Below are 18,292 nucleotides of genomic sequence, written 5' to 3' on the forward strand. Positions count from 1 at the left end.
ATGAATGAATGAATGAATGAATGAATGAATGAATGAATGAATGAATGAATGAATGAATGAATGAATGAATGAATGAATGAATGAATGAATGAAGGAAAATTAACAAGAAAATAAAGAAGTAATTAAATAAAAAATCAAACAATGCATTTCCCAACTAGACCTGCCAAGATAATTTCTGCTGTCTCTCAGGCTTTAATGTGATGTAATAACATACTCATTATTTTCTTCACTGGCTAAAGAAGGGTTTTGAGTCCGAAACGTTCTAAGTTTGGTATTTGGCAAATCAAATGACGGTTGTATATATGTGTTTGTTCCTTCCCAGGATGTCAAAAGAGATAAATATCTCTTAAGAGTACTTATCTAGAGACTACTTGCACTTACAAGCACCCTGACAAAATGAGACAAATGAGATTAGTGTACTCCTTTAAACCCAATAGAGACACCAGCATTGGATACCGCAGAGTATAGGATAGCAACAGACGTGCACTTCGCGTCGATATCAACCAAAATGGATATCTCCAAAGATTTAAGAGAAAAATAAAATATCTCCGACAGAATCAACCAGCGTCAATCCCTCTCATAAAAAAAAAAACAAAGACGGGACCCAGAAAAACGAAATAGTATTGTTACAGAACAAGAACATAAAGCCACAATGAAGGGACAAACAGAGAGTCGAAGAGACGGCAATATAACTCGGCCTAAAAATCTTTCTTTCTTTTTTTTTTTTTTTTTTGTACGAGGTCTAATATTACAAGTGGACAAATTTCAAATAACACACGAATACTCTTATTTTAATATGGAAAAGTGAAAAGCAATATCTGAATGTCGGAAAACTGAACCATTGCTCGCTATGAAAGACGAACGAAGTGAAAATCTTCATAAGCAACAACGTCAACAAATTTTCATCATAATTAAGGTGTCAAAATATGGCGCTTTAACTTAAATTGTACCACACAAAGCGAGACATGTACGACTCCCTGGTATAGATAGAATGCGCTTGGCCAAGGAGTTCACAACATTGCCATCCGGAAATATAACGGACCAACACACAAACTCTGTGTAACCATTAACTTTTATAGTCTGGTTAATACAGTTTAGTGAGAACAACTCACAAACGCGGATGGCAAAAACAATAACAAAGGCCTGAGTGACGTCATCTGCATACTATCTATATTATATTTCTTATTCTGTTTAGCCCGCACACTCGCATACAGTACGGTAAGTCACAAAAACACAACTGCATCGTCATACACACACCCACCCACACATACACATAAACACATGGAGTGGACACACGTCCATCAAGAGATCAGCCCAGTCAAATTATTAGAGATGGACCAGGAAGAATACGCACATACACCAATCTAGGACACACAGGTGGAAGATGTTCTTCCAACGATTACGGTTTAATATAATCACACACACAAACACACACACACACAACAAATAAAAAAAAACCCAACAAACTAAGACCCACTGGATCTTGATTTTAACTTGGTTTCTAAAGGAAGAAATGAACAGTAATGATGTTTACTAACCTCTAAACAGGACATCCTTTAAGAGTCAGCTACTACGTCATTCAGGGTGCGGTGTGTCTTTTTTACGAAACCGCCGAAACCCACCGAAACCCTGCGAAACCCGCCGAAACCCGCCGAAACCCGCCGAAACCCGACGAATCCCGACAAAGTTATGGGAAGTAGGTGGCAGTGGGGAGTGAACCTAGAACTCAGGGAAGTGTACACCATTGGGGAGTGAACCTGGGACTGGGTTTCGCCGGGTTTCGTAAAAAAGAACCAGTGCTTTTTTACGAAACCCGCCGAAACCCGACAATATCCAGCAAAGTTATGGGAAGTAGACAACTGTGTGGAGTGAACCCGAGACTGAGGGAAGTGTACACCAGTCGGGAGTGAACCTGAGACTAAGGTTATCGGCCGGTTTCGGAAAAAAGAATTAGTGCTTTATTACGAAACCCGCCGAAACCCGACAATATCCGGCAAAGTTATGGGAGTTTGGCAACAGTGGGGGACTCAAGGAATTTCACACCCGTGGGGAGTTAACCTGGGACTGTGTAAAAAGGATATCAGTGGGAAATAAACCTGGGACTAAAGGGAGATGGATACCATAGAAAGTTGAAGCTGGATATGGGAATTGAGTACCAGAGGAGAATGAACCTGACACTATAGGAGATGGGCGCCAGTGTGGAGTGAACCTGGGACTCAGGGAAGTGCACACCAATTTGGAGTTAACCTGGGACTGTGGGAGATGGATAACTGTGGGTATCCGAGCCGAACTATAGGAGTTGGGTACCAGAAGAGAATGAACCTGACACTATAAAAGGTGGGCGCCAGTGGGGAGTGAACCTGGGAGTCAGGGAATTGCACCCCAGTGGGGAGTTAACCTGTGAATATCTAAAAAAGGATATCATATATATACTTCCCATAACTTTGTCGGGATTCGTCGGGATTCGTCGGGATTCGCAGGGTTTCGTAAAAAAGACACACGGGTGTACGTGACAAGTATCGAATCAGTTACGTTTGGAAACGATTCGGGTGATTTGTCGACTGACTGAGATCGATTCCCAACTATACCCGAGTCGACATCAAGAATTTCAAAGTATGAATTATAGAAAAACACGAAGATTAGTATCCACCTCCCAGGAGCATCAATAGAGTAATAAACATTATATCTTTTGGAATTCTTTGACATCCCCCCCAATACAACCAATAAACACAAAAGGTCTCCCTCTTAGTAAAAAACACAAGGTAGGACCTGGGCGAAATTAAATGGCTAAACTCCAGAACAAGGACAGATACAAAAAGGCAAAGGGAAGTTAATGACCACCACCTTAGCCCCAAATGTCCTTGATTGTTATGACTATTAGTCCGTTCCCTTAATGGAAAAATTGTGCAAATCGTGTAACCAGCATGAAATGTTCACACAAAATGCAGAATTTTATGAGGATTTCGAAAATAGGTGGCTCCAAGTTGAAAAATAGCTGGAACCAAGAGTTATTGCCCTTTAAAGGTGACAAAATGCATTTAAAAAAAAAATATTTTTTTCCTAAAAAATTTACAGTTTTATAAATATTTTATAACAATGTGGATATTTTGTTATTCTGTTGCGTACTCTGGACTCACAAAATTATTTTTCCATTTGAATTTTATTGAAATATATAAGAAAATACGAAATTCAAATGGGATTTTTCAGGAAAGTAAAAAAAAAATATATCTCCTTCCTAGCAACTGTTTAAATAGTTTAGAATCTGACATATATTTGAAATGCCATGCATTTCAAAAACATTTTTTAATCTTCACATCCTCTAAAACAAGCAATATTAATTTGATTTTTAAAAAACAAACAATAATAGACAATTCAACTGCCAAAGCAAGTACCCCTTCTCCTCCCGACACACACGTACAATCACTCTCAAACATAAGAGTACAATGTATTTCTATCATATAGCAAATAACACGTTTAAATTTATATATATATTGTACAATATATATTTATCCAATGAAGAATTGAACCATTTAAAACATTTTTTCTGTGTACATATTTAACAGCAGCATTATTATAGATTTACATCCCTTTTAAATTCCATAGTTTGTTGAAAACATACAATTGAAAAACGTGTTTAAAGTCAATCATTATCTCTAGAACATTGACCATTGCAGGCACATAACAGATTACATGGAAGAGATGCCTTAACACAATTGCATCTTTTGGAGCATCCCTTTGATGAACAGTTACATTTAATCAGATTTTGTGAGGCATGTGTAAGGTCAGTCAAAGTGGACCACTTTGGCATCCCATCTTCTTTCCAACCAAAATCTGATTTGGAAGGAAGACTAGGGTCTTTAGCAAGAGAGCGTTTCCATACATAACCAGCTTGGTAAACTGCTCTATTTAAATGCTGTTTGAGAGCTTCACGAGTTGGTGGCATATTGTCTGGAAGGCGTGACTTTTTTGCAAAAAGTTCACGCCGGCATTCATTGACAGCAGATAAGTTGGTTGCTCTGTCAAACAACAAACAGACAAATCTCTGGATGATGTTGAATTGGCTGGCTATATGTTCCTTAGAGGGTTGATTAGCAAGAGCTTTAAATGAGTCTGGAACATCATCAAATGCGGCCCAAACTGAACATGCTATTTTCTTTCCCTTCCCTGCAAATGAGCTGACTCTGTCACACCCCGTAAAGGCACGGAAGAAGGATATAGCCAGAGATTTTTCAGGACCCAGGGATTCAACAATTGAGTGGATAGGTATCAGTCTTCTATGTTATCCTGCACCGTAGTTGATAAACAACTTTTCCATTCCCAATGCAACAAACTGTGATATCAGAATGATAACCACAACTGTTCGTGTAACCCCAAAATTGAAGTGACACTCGCTTCCATTTCTAAAAAATGCCATTCACAATTTTCACTAATTTGTGTGGTACACTATTGACAATGCTATCATGATCTATATTGAGGGGTGATATGAATGTATGATTTCTTATTTCTGCTCTTATAATATCAACTGCTTTTGTATTGCAAGATCATCATTTGAATCTAAATCGGAAATTAGCTGCTTGTGAAATAATATTCCCCTCTTTGAAAGTAAGCAAGACTTCCCGCCCATCCCTGTATTCCATTAAAGAAGGAACTCTCGATAGTAAATTTTCTTTGAATCTAGTTTTATGTACATATACATCCGACCAATTTATGGCATTTAATTGTGACAAAAGTAAATTGTAGAGATCATTCAGCTTAAACACAACATTTGTGTCTGTGCGAGCTTGTTGTTGATCAATAAAATTGACAATATCCTGTGTGCATTCTGCAATGTGTGTTTTGTATTTGTTGTCTGAAGTATTTGAACATCTAAAATCGTCTGCTCTTCTGTGGAACAGTATAAGGCAAGGCTTATGATACTTTGCTTCCACCGCAATAAGATCACCCTGGGCAAATACTCTAAGAATACTTGTATCTGAAAGAAGGACAGCTTCCTCGTAGACTTTTTGTGAGAGAGCAAGAGTCCGGACCTCAGTCAATTCCCTTCACAACCCTTACAAAACAAGCAGTGTTTGCTTACATGTGATGTGTTTAATGTGCCTCTTGTATCAGGACTTGCAACTGCTTCACTATTACATTGATTTATCTTCTTTGCAAGCCTTTTGAGTTTTGATTTATGAAACCTGTGTCTGCAATTCTTATGGTAAAGTCCATCATTGTCTCTCAAAAAATTAGCAAGACATTTCACAGGTTGGTTAATATTGAATTTCAATGCTATTGGCAATCTACCTGAGTCATGAAAAAGTTTGATATCCCCCGAAATGGCAACATACGTGTCTTCAATACAATTTAACTTGGTTGCTTTTTAGGGTTTGTGAGAGGAGAATTTTCAATGGTTTCTTGACAAAACAGGCACTTCGACCAGTCAATTTTAGGGGAAGCTTGATCGAGTCTTGGAACTTTGTTCAGATTTTTACAGTCGACAATGGATGTCTGCCGTTTCTTTCCTCTTGCCATATTAGCGCATTCTAGGAAAGAAAAATAAAACAAAACCCCATGACATACTCAAGAGACAGTATTTAAAATTATTTCCTACAAAGTGTGAATTACGTAGTTTATCAAGTTACAGAAAATGTTACCATCTTAAGGCGATATAGGGTAGCTTGAGAGCTGACAGAATGAACAAGTTTGTGTGCATGCGAGTGCGTGTGTGTGTGTGTGGGTGTGTATGCGTGTGAGGGTGTATTTGTGTGTGTGTTTGCGTGAGAAAGGTTAAACACATATTAGTTGACGGGGCTTGGATAGCTCAGTGGTAAGATTCTCTGCAAAACAAAAAATAACAAAACAACAACAACAACAACACACAACGAACACATACTTCCAAATACCTGTTAAAATGGAACTTTAGTCCTTGCAATCTTGACTATTCAACAAATCAAACTAGCATTCCAATTTGACGAGGTCCCCTGGCATGATGCTTATTAATTTTAAGGAAACAAAGGATTGTGTGGCTGGCAAGTAGAAATATAACAAACAAGTCAATACACGGTTTAAAAAAAAAAAACATGAATAAGCAAAAGGTAAAACAATGTGTGTGAATATTAGCGTGTATTTGCAGAATTATGTGTGGAGATGTTGTTTTTTTGTTCAACTGAGTTAATAATAAATTAGTTATCTTTTTTTTTCTCGGGCAGCAGTAATGATAAACACCGTTATTCTATCATCAATCATCGACAGGCCAATCTATATCGAATCGAATCTAAAAGGGTCTAAATTTAGTACTGACATAACACATGCAACTTATATTATATTAAGATAGAAAAATATGTTCAGATCCAAGCATGGGCCATAATCTTACTCTATCTATTGCATCCTGGAGGCTTATTGTGTGTGTAGAATGATATTACTGTGACTCAGATTTGATCTGACCCAATTCTTTTTTCACAACTCAATTCTTTTGTCATACATTGCGCGATACTTATCGCACTAGCATGCGCATAAAGTAAAATAACATCACATAAGACATTTATAATAGATGAAAAAGATTGTTCCTTACCTTTTCAATGAATATCGATTGCACAAAATAAAATTGTAGTTTGTTGACATCGTTCAAAAGACAAAACTCATTCTCTCAGTTATTTTTTAGACAACACATGATGCCATTGTCGGTAGATGGAGCTGTCGTTATCTCGAAGGGAGAGGCGGTGACAGATGACAAAACCGCATTTCGATTTGCATTATTGTACTGTACACACTGTTTGAAAGAAACCTCTTTAACTGCTTTAAATATTTTTTTCAGTCTCTTGTTGTTTTTTTCGTTTACAGGCGCTAAGACATCCTAGTACATACTTAGTAAAGGATAGGTCGTCCTAATGACTCATAGTTTTGTTCATCATCATCATTGCCTTTTTCACCCTGGGTCAGGGTATAGGCCACAGACAAACAGTTTCCATCCTTCTCTATCCTGAGCCAACTTTTTTATCTCATTCCAGGTCTTACCACTTCTCTGTATATCAGCTTCTTTAATTCTTCTCCATGTTCCTCGTGGCCTTCCCCTTGATCTTCTGCCCTGAGGGTTCCAGTCCAATACTTTCTTTGTTATAGTTGAGTCATTCTTTCTAAGCGTGTGTCCAATCCACCTCCATCGTCTTCTTCCTATATCCTCTCCCACTGGTTTCTGCTGTGTTCTTTTCCATACTTCTTCATTTTTTATTCTATCCATCCATTTTATTCTGAGTAGCTTACGCATGCACCTGTTTACGAAAATCTGTACCCTCCTTATACATGCCTGTGATGCGTTCCAAGTTTCACATCCATACAGTAGGACAGACTTCACGTTTGAGTTGAAAAGTCTTAGCTTTAGTTGAAGGGAGATATCTTTAGTTCTCCAAACTCTGTTCAAAGATGTGAATGCAGCCTGTGCCTTTCCTATTCGTGCTTTCACCTCTGCTTCCGTGCCTCCATCCTTGTCAATTATACTTCCGAGATAGCAGAAAGTGTCTATATCTTCGAGTTCCTGATCTTTTACTTTGATCTGCTCCCTTTGGCGCGTACCTATCCTCAAGACCTTTGACTTTGCAGGGTGAATTCTTAGACCAATTGATTCCGAGAGGCTGTTTATAATTGTGGTTTTTGCTTGCATCTGGTCCTGGGTGTGGGACAAAAGAGCCAGATCATCTGCAAAATCCAGATCATCCAACTGTGTCCAGGGGGTCCACTGTATCCCATTTCTTCTCCCTTTGGAGGTTTCCTTCATTAGCCAATCAATGGCAAGGATGAACAGGAATGGAGAGAGCAAGCATCCCTGCTTGACACCAGTCTTAATTTCAAAGCTGTCAGTAAGCTGATCTTCATGTATAACCCTGCAACTTGATCCTTCATACATTTCCTTAATGAGGTTTACTATCTTTTCAGGGAGTCCATAATGTGCCAGAATTTTCCACAATGTTGCTCTGTCAATACTGTCGAAAGCCTTCTCGTAATCCAGAAAGTTGACAATAAGAGGAGAGTTCCATTCTATAGACTGTTCCACTATGACTCGCAGAGAGGCAATCTGGTCGGTGGTTGAACGGTTTTTCCGAAAACCTGCCTGTTCGTCCCGCAGTTTAGCATCTGTTGCATTCTTAATTCTCATAGTTTTGTTGCACGGGCAAAAAAGAACTATTTTTATTGGGGTTTTTGTCTGCGGTCAGAAGACAAAAAATTGTTTTAAAATAATTAAAAGCTAGATTTTTGGTAAATAATAATGGAAAACATTAAAAGAAAAATATCTCCACGATCAAAAACTAATCAAGATGTTCTTAATGGGTGAGAATGTTTGTTTTTTATACTTGTGTCATCGAGCGCCAAAACGTTACAAAGTGCGCGTTTTCACTAGACTTTACGACGAATTTTAAGGTCTTTTCAATAAAAATGGTATTTGGAGCCACCTATTTTTCGAATCTTCAAAATTTTCTGCACCAATTTGTATACTTAGTTTGCTGGTTACAAAAAGTGCACAAAACGCACGGAACTTGCCGCTAAGAAAACGGACTATATCACCCATGCGAAGAAGTAATATCGCTGCCGTGCCCTAACAAAACGCCTTTCGCTATTTTGACCAGAAAAAAAATGTACATCATACGATCCTCCTAAATACCCCCCCCCCCCCCCCCCCCCCCAAACACATATATACAAACACACCAGAACTTGTCAAATCAATAAACTATGACATTTGACAAGTTATTTCTCTGTTTATGTGCTTGCGGGGGGGGGGGGGGGGGGGTATTCTTTAAGAAGATTCTTTCTTCTCGCCAAACTGAAAAGTGTTTTTTGTCAGAATGCGGCAATAAGATCGAAATCTCTCTTCTTCTGATCATTATGTGAATAACAACCAATAGACATGCCTTCATTTTTATTCTTTAAACGGCTTATGATATATATTATATATATATATATATATATATATATATATATATATATATATATATATATATATATATATATATATATATATATATAAATCAGGTGCGAGAAAAATAAACGGAGATGTTTAGAAGCCTGCAACCGCCTGACTATAAAGTATACAAGTCTGACATTTTACGACAATTAAACCCAATTATTTCAACAACAACAAAATATTGAAACATTTTAATTCCACGATTGTTTTAATACAACACCTCAAAAATGCCATATCGAAGATTTTGGACGTAGCTAATTCTCAAATTGTGATGTGATCTTTCCGATTCCTCAATTTGCTTTATGATTTATGACCGATCCATAGAATTTTTCCCAATAATCCAACTGTTTTTCAAATGTCTTGAATAGTTAGTCAAACATTTCGAATTGACTCTTTTAATTCAGTTTGAGTGTAAAACGCTTTAGTACCCTTACATAGCTCTTAAATGATACGATATAAACCATAAATGACCAGGTCCATGGGATTTAAGTCAAAGTACATTGGAGGTTATTTATCATTGAAAATAAATCGAATATGATTTCTACTCGTAATGAAACGTTTGTAGCATTGTTAGAAGCATAACAAACTTATTCCAGACTTTAGTCTCAATTGGTCATTTGTTTTCCAACCAGACGCGGCAACTTCTTACACCAGCAACGGTGCTCTACTAAAACAAGTCGCAAATTTGGAAACTTGCGATATCGTCATTTTTATATGAGTTGGGGTATAACCGGCATGGTTTCTTAACAATAAAGCATTTCTTATAGAGCAGTAAAGTTAGGTGCCCCAAACGTAAACAAAGGTCGAGAAGCACGTGGCAAACCACATGTTCCTGTCTTGACAGCTCACGTTCCAATGTAAATAATAGAAAAAAATAACCTTTAAAAGTTGGCTGTTAGGTGGCAAAAGAAACACATATTCATAAATACTCGATCATGCATCAAATAATGTCTAGATATGGATATTTTATGGAACAAAAGGTAAAATTTATCAAAAGTTACAGTCTATCTATTTTTAGACCAGAGCAAATTATTGCGCTGGTGTGAACAAAACGAGAATTATTCGGAGCCTGATTTTCATAATAATTTAGCCTTATATTATTATTTCTGCAACTGTTAGATTTTATGTAAACATATTTTCAATACTGAAAGTGTATTGCCTACAACTCAAACTACAAAATTGGGAGACCTATATTGTGCGTAAATTATTCCGGTCCCTAACGGAAATCACTAGCAACTTGTTATTGTTTACGTTTGGGGCACCTAACTTTACTGCTCTATTAAACTTGGAAAGAATTAACTTAAGGGTTTGTTCTTGTTGCTTGTAAATATTCGACTATTTTAGGTTTCTACGTCATACTGAAATACCGTCGTAAATGGGGGGGGGGGGGGGGGGGGGGGGGTTCTCGCACCCTGTAGATATTTCTTTATATCCAAAAACAAATTTTAAATATTTTTCCTTTCAAAATTTAAATCTGGAAAATAATATCTCTATGACAACGAGCAAACGCCTTGTATTTTGTTTCTCTCTATTTTTTATTTAATTTCTGAAGAACAGTCTCTGGGACAAATAGAAAAAGATGATGTAATTACTAGAAAACAAAATGAGACCTTCCGCACGATCCTCGCGCTAAGGGAACCAACCCAATTATTCCCGACAAAAATACAACCGTATCTTTAACTTACATTAATAGGAAAATCAAAAACCTAGGGCCCAACTACGACCTATAACTAACTCTGCCTGATAGTAAAAAAAAAAATCCCTAGGACTGCTCTGCACTACCTTTCAACGACAAAATGGTGACGGAGAGCCAAAACAATGCTCATATTAGGAAATTTTAAACGTTTACCGATTAATCAAGGTTTGTTTTACAGCTTTTAAAATGCTACTAAAAATTGACACAGTGAATACATAAACGTCTAACAAAAGATCCAAGGTTAACATAATAATATAAAATGAAGCTACCTCGAGGAAGGTGCGGAAACCTTCCTTCTTTTTTATTTCTTACTATGATGTAAATGCCAGAGTAGGAACCGCTACTTAGTCGCATCTTGTACCCCAGTAAAACGACACAAAGAACGATCAGGGATGACAACAATGGCAAACTATGGTCCCTCGGCCATTTTAAATGTGTAGCTTTTGAATGAAAGCTTTTCTAGTGACAGTGACGGAAATCATAATAAGACGCGTTTAGTACAAAGAGAACTCCTCATAGGACCTTGGCTGAAATCTAAAGTTTGTTACATCTATGGTTGCTGGCGGAATTCAAGAAATTCAGTCCTACATTGTGTGGCATTAAGAACAGATAAATAAATAAATAATTTCATTTGCGTTTTGTGAAATAATCATTCCTTTAGCACGGAGCATAATTCATAACACTAATCTATAATTCGAGTACCTTCAACGAGACTACCTTGTCACTGACACACTACCAATATTTGACTTTAAAATAATAATAATAATAATAATAATAATAATAATAATAATAATAATAATAATAATAATAATAATAATAATAATAATAATAATAATAATAATAATAAGAAGAAGAAGAAGAAGAAGAAGAAGAAGAAGAAGAAGAAGAAGAAGAAGAAGAAGAAGAAGAAGAAGAAGAAGAAGAAGAAAAAGAAGAAGAAGAAGAAGAAGAAGAAGAAGAAGAAGAAGAAGAAGAAGAGAGGAATTATTTTTTATTATTATCATTATTATAGTATTTGATAATTGATTTCACGATCGCCCTGGTCAAAAAAAAAAAAAAGGAAGGAGGACAGGGAATTCATATAAATCAAGGTGTTCATTACTTATGCTTGAAAAAAGATTAATGAAGGAAGAACAGGCCATGAAAATAGGTACGGGTTTACAACAAGCAGGAAGAAACATCTTAGTGTTAAGTGTTTGCAAGTGTGTGGACAGAATGTATGTACCGTGCGTGCGTGCGTGTGTTTGTAGATAATGTGTGTGAACAGTTCACGTAAGATCAGAGTGTGTATATGTTTGAGAGCGGTCAGTGTGTGTGTGTGTGTGTGTGTGTGTGTGTGTGTGTGTGTGTGTTTGTGGAGTGTGACTGTGTCTACCACATAGATAATCAGCTTGTTTTGGTTTGATAGATTGGGGTCACGGGACTAATCGACATCTTCCAAATTGGAGCAGGTAGAAAGTATGCAACTATGACGACGACGAAGACGATGATGATGATGATCTTGGTGTTCAATGGTGATGGCGCTAAAATAAAATGATGGCTGTTTTAACAATAATGGTAATGGTTGTGACATAGAATGATGGTAATCGTGGTGATTTTGAGGACAATGACAGCGGTGAATGATGATGATTAAATATGCTTAAATAGGACAAACACTGCAAAATAAATCATTGATTTAATGAGGATTTATCAATTGTCCTAATCTCATCTTCATCTATTACAATACAGCCAATCTGTTTACAACATAAATATGTATAAACTACGCAGACTTCCAATTGACAATAAACGGAAAATCCTAATGGACTAAAAGTTGCCTCCCTCCAATAAAATAGCAGATCTATGAAGGGGTGAGAGAGAGAGAGGAGAGAGAGAGAGAGAGAGAGAGAGAGAGAGAGAGAGAGAGAGAGAGAAAGAGAGAGAGAGAGAGAGAGAGAGAGAGAGAGAGAGAGAGAGAGAGAATCTGTATCGAATCAACCTATTAATCAAATATTCTGCATACGTCAACAATGGTCATGAAACATCCGTATTTTTTCATATACTAAGTGCCCAAAAGTAATTTCAATTTTAATATATTAAGGTAGTGGGAATTACCACTGAATACATTGCCAACAAAAAACAAACAAAACAAAAGACTGACCACTTAAGTCAATTAGCATAACAAATGTCACCTTATTTTCACAAACTTTCAGGATAATATTTCAACGGAGTCTTGACGACACATATAAGACGCAAGAAAAACTATATCTATGTCGATAACTGAATAAAGATTTTGGGCCCGAAACATTCCTTTTTACGTATTTTGTACTGATTCAAAGCTGCGATATTAATTTCTATGCAATACTGTTTCAAGGCCAATGCACCAAGCAGATTAATGTTAGTTAAACACAAGTAACTATATATAGAGTAAAGCCATCAAATCATTGACAAAATGTCCATGTCCATGAAGTCTCCAATTTCTATTTTTATTCAAATCAATGCTCTTTGTTCATGAACAATTGATGCAAATCTAAGCTGCTAAAATTCACATCTATAAACGCATTGATGATTCATCAATTGAAAATAACAAGGGAAATACTTTTCTATTATGACAAAGTAAAAAAAAGTACAAAATGGAATACAGTCAAAGCCATATGTGAAATGCTGCTTTATCAGAATAGCCGTTTAAATGGAATGATATGACCTTGCCATTATATTTTCTATATAACTTCCAATTCTGTCTAAGTCATATTTCTCATTAAGGGCTGTTATTTTTTGACACTCCAAACTTCTATAATACAAAGGTCCATACTCCACTGCAGGAAATGATGCAGCTAACATTCCAATTATCTGGGCTAATAATCTGACAGTTATGAGAGGTTTGAGATTAACAATTAAGTTGATAATTTGATCTCTCTTTTTACTGCTTAAAGCAACGGTCATATCTAAAGAGCTTAATACAAAACCTAAATGAATCATCTCCTGAGAAGGGAAGAGGATTGACTTTTCTGATATCTCAAATCCTAATGACCTGACAGGAAGTGTAACGTAAATTACTTTCACATTCAGTAAAGAAGGAGCCTTGAATATAAACATCATCGATCCCTTTGGAACGAAGCTGGGCAACTATGGGTTTCATAATTTTAGTAAATATGCGAGGGCTATCCCGAAAGCCTTGAGGATTTACTTGGGAAAATTTCAAATATTTTGTAAAATCAGGGTGCATAGGTACAGAATGATAAGCATTAGATAAATCAAGAGAGGCCATATAACATCTGGGTTCTAACAGTAGAATACATGTCTGAAAGGTATCTATTTTAAAATGTACATTGCGAAAAATGAGTATTAAGTAGGGTTACATTAAGAATCATTCTATATTTCTTTCTCCTGTCAACAGATTATCACTTTTCCCAAAGGAAAACATTATCAATAAATTCACCACTTTCATGATTGCATTTCACAATCAAGCCATCATTCTCATACGGTGTCACCAAAGCATCCAGAGCCTTTTATTCTTCCTGTTTAAATTGAATAACATGAGCAGGCTTATGTTGGAAAGGATTAGATATCAAATCTATTTTGCAACCCGAAATACACCCAAGAATGAATGAATCAGATGTAAATCTTGCCCACAACAAAAAGAAGTATTTAGTCTTTCCTCCATGTCCACACCTTTCTTAATTCCTCCTTTCTTGTTGGTGTTTTTTGATTGTTGTTCCAATTCCCGGACTATTGGTAAGGCCCCCTCCGGTACGACACTGATCCCCCTCCCCTCGATTTTTCCAATGTTGACCTTTGCCTAAAAAGGTAACCTTTTATTGGCACTATTCGGATGAAACCATTGAGTAGATTTTTCAACTCAAATCGAGTCATTTAGCTCTTTGACTTTCTCCCCCACATTAGCACTGAAAAGTTTGTCACTGACTGGGTAAGATGCTTTGCATAAAGAGTTGTACTCTTCCTTAATTTCAACCCTGAATGATTGTCGTCTAAAGCCTTTATGAATGAATAAAATTGATTAAGTGAACTATAATCCAGAAATAGAAATAAATAATAATTAATTAACGGAGCTTCCAAACAATGAACTGATCACTAGAAAGACGCATGCTAAAAGTGATCACGGGAGCGCATTGCGTCCTCCAAATGGCTCCATACGGCATTAAAGTAGACGGAATAACTTCCACTTAATTGGAACAATTTCAGAGCCCTAGCAAATGTTTTAAGAATTGTTTGACTTTCCAACAAATCAAAATGAAAATATTCCCATTAAAATTAACAAGAACCTAGTTATCCAGCTTTTTCAAATGAGCTAAAAAAGGTCAGTACTTTAGCCAATTGACAGTTTTAATGAGCAACAAATAATTAATAATAACACAGATAATGATGCAATGGTTGATTTGCTTTTAATGAGGTATGTCACGGTGATTAAAATTGTATAATTTATTTGGGTTATTGTGGAACAGGATTCATTTGTACTCTTTTGAGATATGGGAGTAGTAACAATTGCGTATGAATGTGAAGTCAAAGAATGTGATTAACAGATTCAAATTCATCTTCCATCACAACTACACATATGTAATTGTTAAATCTAACAAAGAATGGAAAATAAAACCTCAAACTAACAAATAAATGCATGCTCTGTGTTATTGTATATAAATCAAACCTGCCAACCCTTCATATTCCAAAAGTAGAATCAGAACGTCAGAAAATAGGACAAATTTGAGACAAAATATAGGATTCTTTTAACAATGGATAATTCTGCATCATAATTACCACCAACTTTGCCACCAAGTACATAAAGACAATATTCGGGAAGAGCTGGTAAAAGTACTTATGTGTATTAGTTTTAGGTAATGGAATTGAGAAGGGGGAAATGAGTGCAATTAATTTTCCTATCATCTCCTTTGTGGCAATCATTAACATTTTTTTTTTACCCTTTTAACCCCCCAATTTTTTGCTTCTTACCATGATCATCATTTACAATCTTTGACATTTATAATTAACAAAGGAACATTCTTTCAAAAAGAAAAGAGTGGATGAATCAAGTAAGGACATTACGAAACGGTTGCCAAATAATTTACATACCTATACTTCGAGTTTTGAAACAAAAAAAGATAAATTTCTAATGCTTCTGCGGTACTTGCTCTTTTTTTTTTCTTTTCTCTCTCTCTCTCTCAGCTCTTTCAACTCAAAAGTTAGACGGTATCCACATCTGCTCTGTGGCTAAAAGATCTCTAAGCATAAAAGACCAATATTAGAATGGGGAATGTAAATTAACCAGAGGCTTTTGCATTAATAAGACATAAAAACTAGTCTAAATTATCATTTGATTAGGGATTTTTTCTTCATTCCAACATCAGCATGATTTCAATTTAGGGAAAACAATACATGTGTTGGCCAAACAAAAGGCTCAAAATATTGAAAATAAACATAAACCTGTCTTGAAAACTTTTTTTTTTCTAAGCTGGTAATGCTATACATATTATTTTTCTACTTCATTTTCTTAAAATCAAACGCAGGTAATAAAAGATCAAAAATAGGCAAGAGAGGTAGACGCATAATCAAATCTTTGTTGAATAGTAAAATACCAACTTCAAATAAAACTGATATAAATTAACAACACAGAATTACTGAACCATGTCATTAGTGGTTCTGACCTGTAACATGTTCCATCTGCATTCAAATGGAAGCAAATTGTCTATTTTATAAAAAGAGTTGACCAATATTACATCCTCTTTTATTCAAATATCAAAGGTGAAATAAAGAGACAAAAAAAAAAAAAAAGCGAACATACTATTAATATTACTTAAAATGTTAAAATGGGTCAACTGATCAATGACTGTGACTATCCATATTTGTGAGGAGGAAAAAAAATGAGTTTTAAAAATGATAGAAAATATATTACAACTATCACAGTTTACACACCGTAATGATGTTTCAACTAAAATCTGAAAAATTTGAGCAAATCGCCCCCCCCCCCCCCCCCCCCCCCCCCCCCCCAATTCGAAAAAATGTATATTAATATGGAATCTAAGTTTGGTAGACCTACTAATCTACATAAAAATCATAAATGAATAACATAAACAAATGGTAGACAGGTCAAAGACGTTGAATACTGATTTGAAGGTATAGACGTTGATGCATGGTTTCATTCACACATAACACACGCACACACATACACACACACACACACACACACACACACACACAAATAAAATCACACACAAGACTATCATTCGAAAGATTTAGGCCTATAGGCCTATTATTACTATGACCAGTCAAGGATAGAAACATGAAATAAAAGCAGTGGGGATCCATTCATGAATGTCCACTCACGGATGTGATGTGCTTTGGGTGTGGTCATCTGCTGGCACTGACGTTGGTTTAAAGTTAAAAATAAAAGGACGATCATTGATCAATAATTGACACAAACTCTAAACAGTTCAGTATGTAATCACATGACCCAAATAAATCATAAACGAAGTCACTAACCATTCCGGGGGATTTAGCATCATAATAATCATATTTTAAATCTGTCTAGGGGTAAAAGTTTTAAAGCGAGAAGTCGACATAATGTACAGCATAATTGAGATGAGATAAATGATTAAATTCTTTCTAATCTCACTCTTACTCTTACTTACCTTTCTGTCAACGAAGGCACACGCAAGTTCGTTTAGAAGTGACATAGATAATTCACTATCCATGTAGAATGATTCCCTCATTAGTCCAATCTGCATGAAGAATGAGAATCTACCTCTCATAGGACTTGTGGAAGTAGAATCTGAAGAATCCATTTTTACTCCTTGAGATGTAGCTATCCAGGGGGAAAAGCTACAAACAAAACACTATTCAACCAGTGTATTCGTCACTTACTGCAGTCACTTTTACTCCAGTCTAAATTGAACAAAAACAACAATTGGATGAATAATCTATATAATCCAAGTTTCGACTTAAAAACTTCATTCCTTCACTTTAAGGAGGGTGAGCACAGCTTGTAGCTCAACCCTCGATGTCTCCTCGTTTGCTTGTCGTTCCAACCTCTCCTAGCCTACTTCTAATGAAATCTTTCGAGCTAAATTTAGTTGAACAGACGAAGTCGTGTAAGACAAGTAGATAAACAGTAGACTGGAGAGAGTCAGAGATCGATACGACTCGGAATGTGAATGAGAGACAGAGACACTGGATATTTTTTAAATAAAAAAGTGCATTGGGTCACTCTCCATTATTTACTTTATTAAAGTACAGCCAAGCATATCGAATGATAAGCATTATGGCCATATTGATTTTTTCTATGAATTTTTTCCAAATTCGGTGTCAGGTATCTTCGTTAGACCGATTCGGAATCGAATCAATCGGGGACAAACGACGAAGCCTACTGGGTGTCGTGACACAATAAAAACAGAGTTTATTGTTTGAATGATTTATATTATAGGGCTGGAAAGTATACTTTAGGAAAAAAAAAAGTCTTTTTTGTGAGTCAAAGACTTTTGTTTAGGTCTCAAATTCCATATTACAATGTGTATTTTGATTTACGACAATGAATGTTGAGTTTAAATCCTGTTTCTGTCCCTTATGTTGACAAGTTTAGATATTACTCAACTCAGTTTCTTACTGTTCATCATGGCTTCCTGCTCCGATTCAGTGACTGACAGTCAGAAGACGAATAGTTTATCAAATCGATCGGA

General features: G+C 36.0%; 1 protein-coding gene across 3 annotated transcripts in view; it reads right to left on the minus strand.

The window, feature by feature from the left end:
- The window catches only part of LOC144968175 (serine/threonine-protein kinase D3-like), a 186,242-nt gene extending 168,342 nt beyond the window's left edge, over positions 1 to 17,900 (minus strand). For 2 of the 3 annotated variants that reach the window (XM_078906309.1, XM_078906284.1), the window contains exon 1: positions 17,249 to 17,696. In XM_078906309.1, the coding sequence (XP_078762435.1) occupies positions 17,249 to 17,401 (153 nt within the window). In that variant the 5' untranslated portion in view covers positions 17,402 to 17,696. Of the gene's footprint in view, positions 1 to 17,248 lie in introns of all 3 variants that reach the window. The other variant, XM_078906268.1, reaches the window with a different exon arrangement.
- Positions 17,901 to 18,292: the final 392 nt, after the last annotated feature.

This window comes from Berghia stephanieae, chromosome 1 (genome assembly GCF_034508935.2).
Source record: "Berghia stephanieae isolate SIO BIC M18660-M18661 chromosome 1, UCSD_Bste_1.3, whole genome shotgun sequence".
Lineage (NCBI taxonomy): Eukaryota > Metazoa > Mollusca > Gastropoda > Nudibranchia > Aeolidiidae > Berghia > Berghia stephanieae.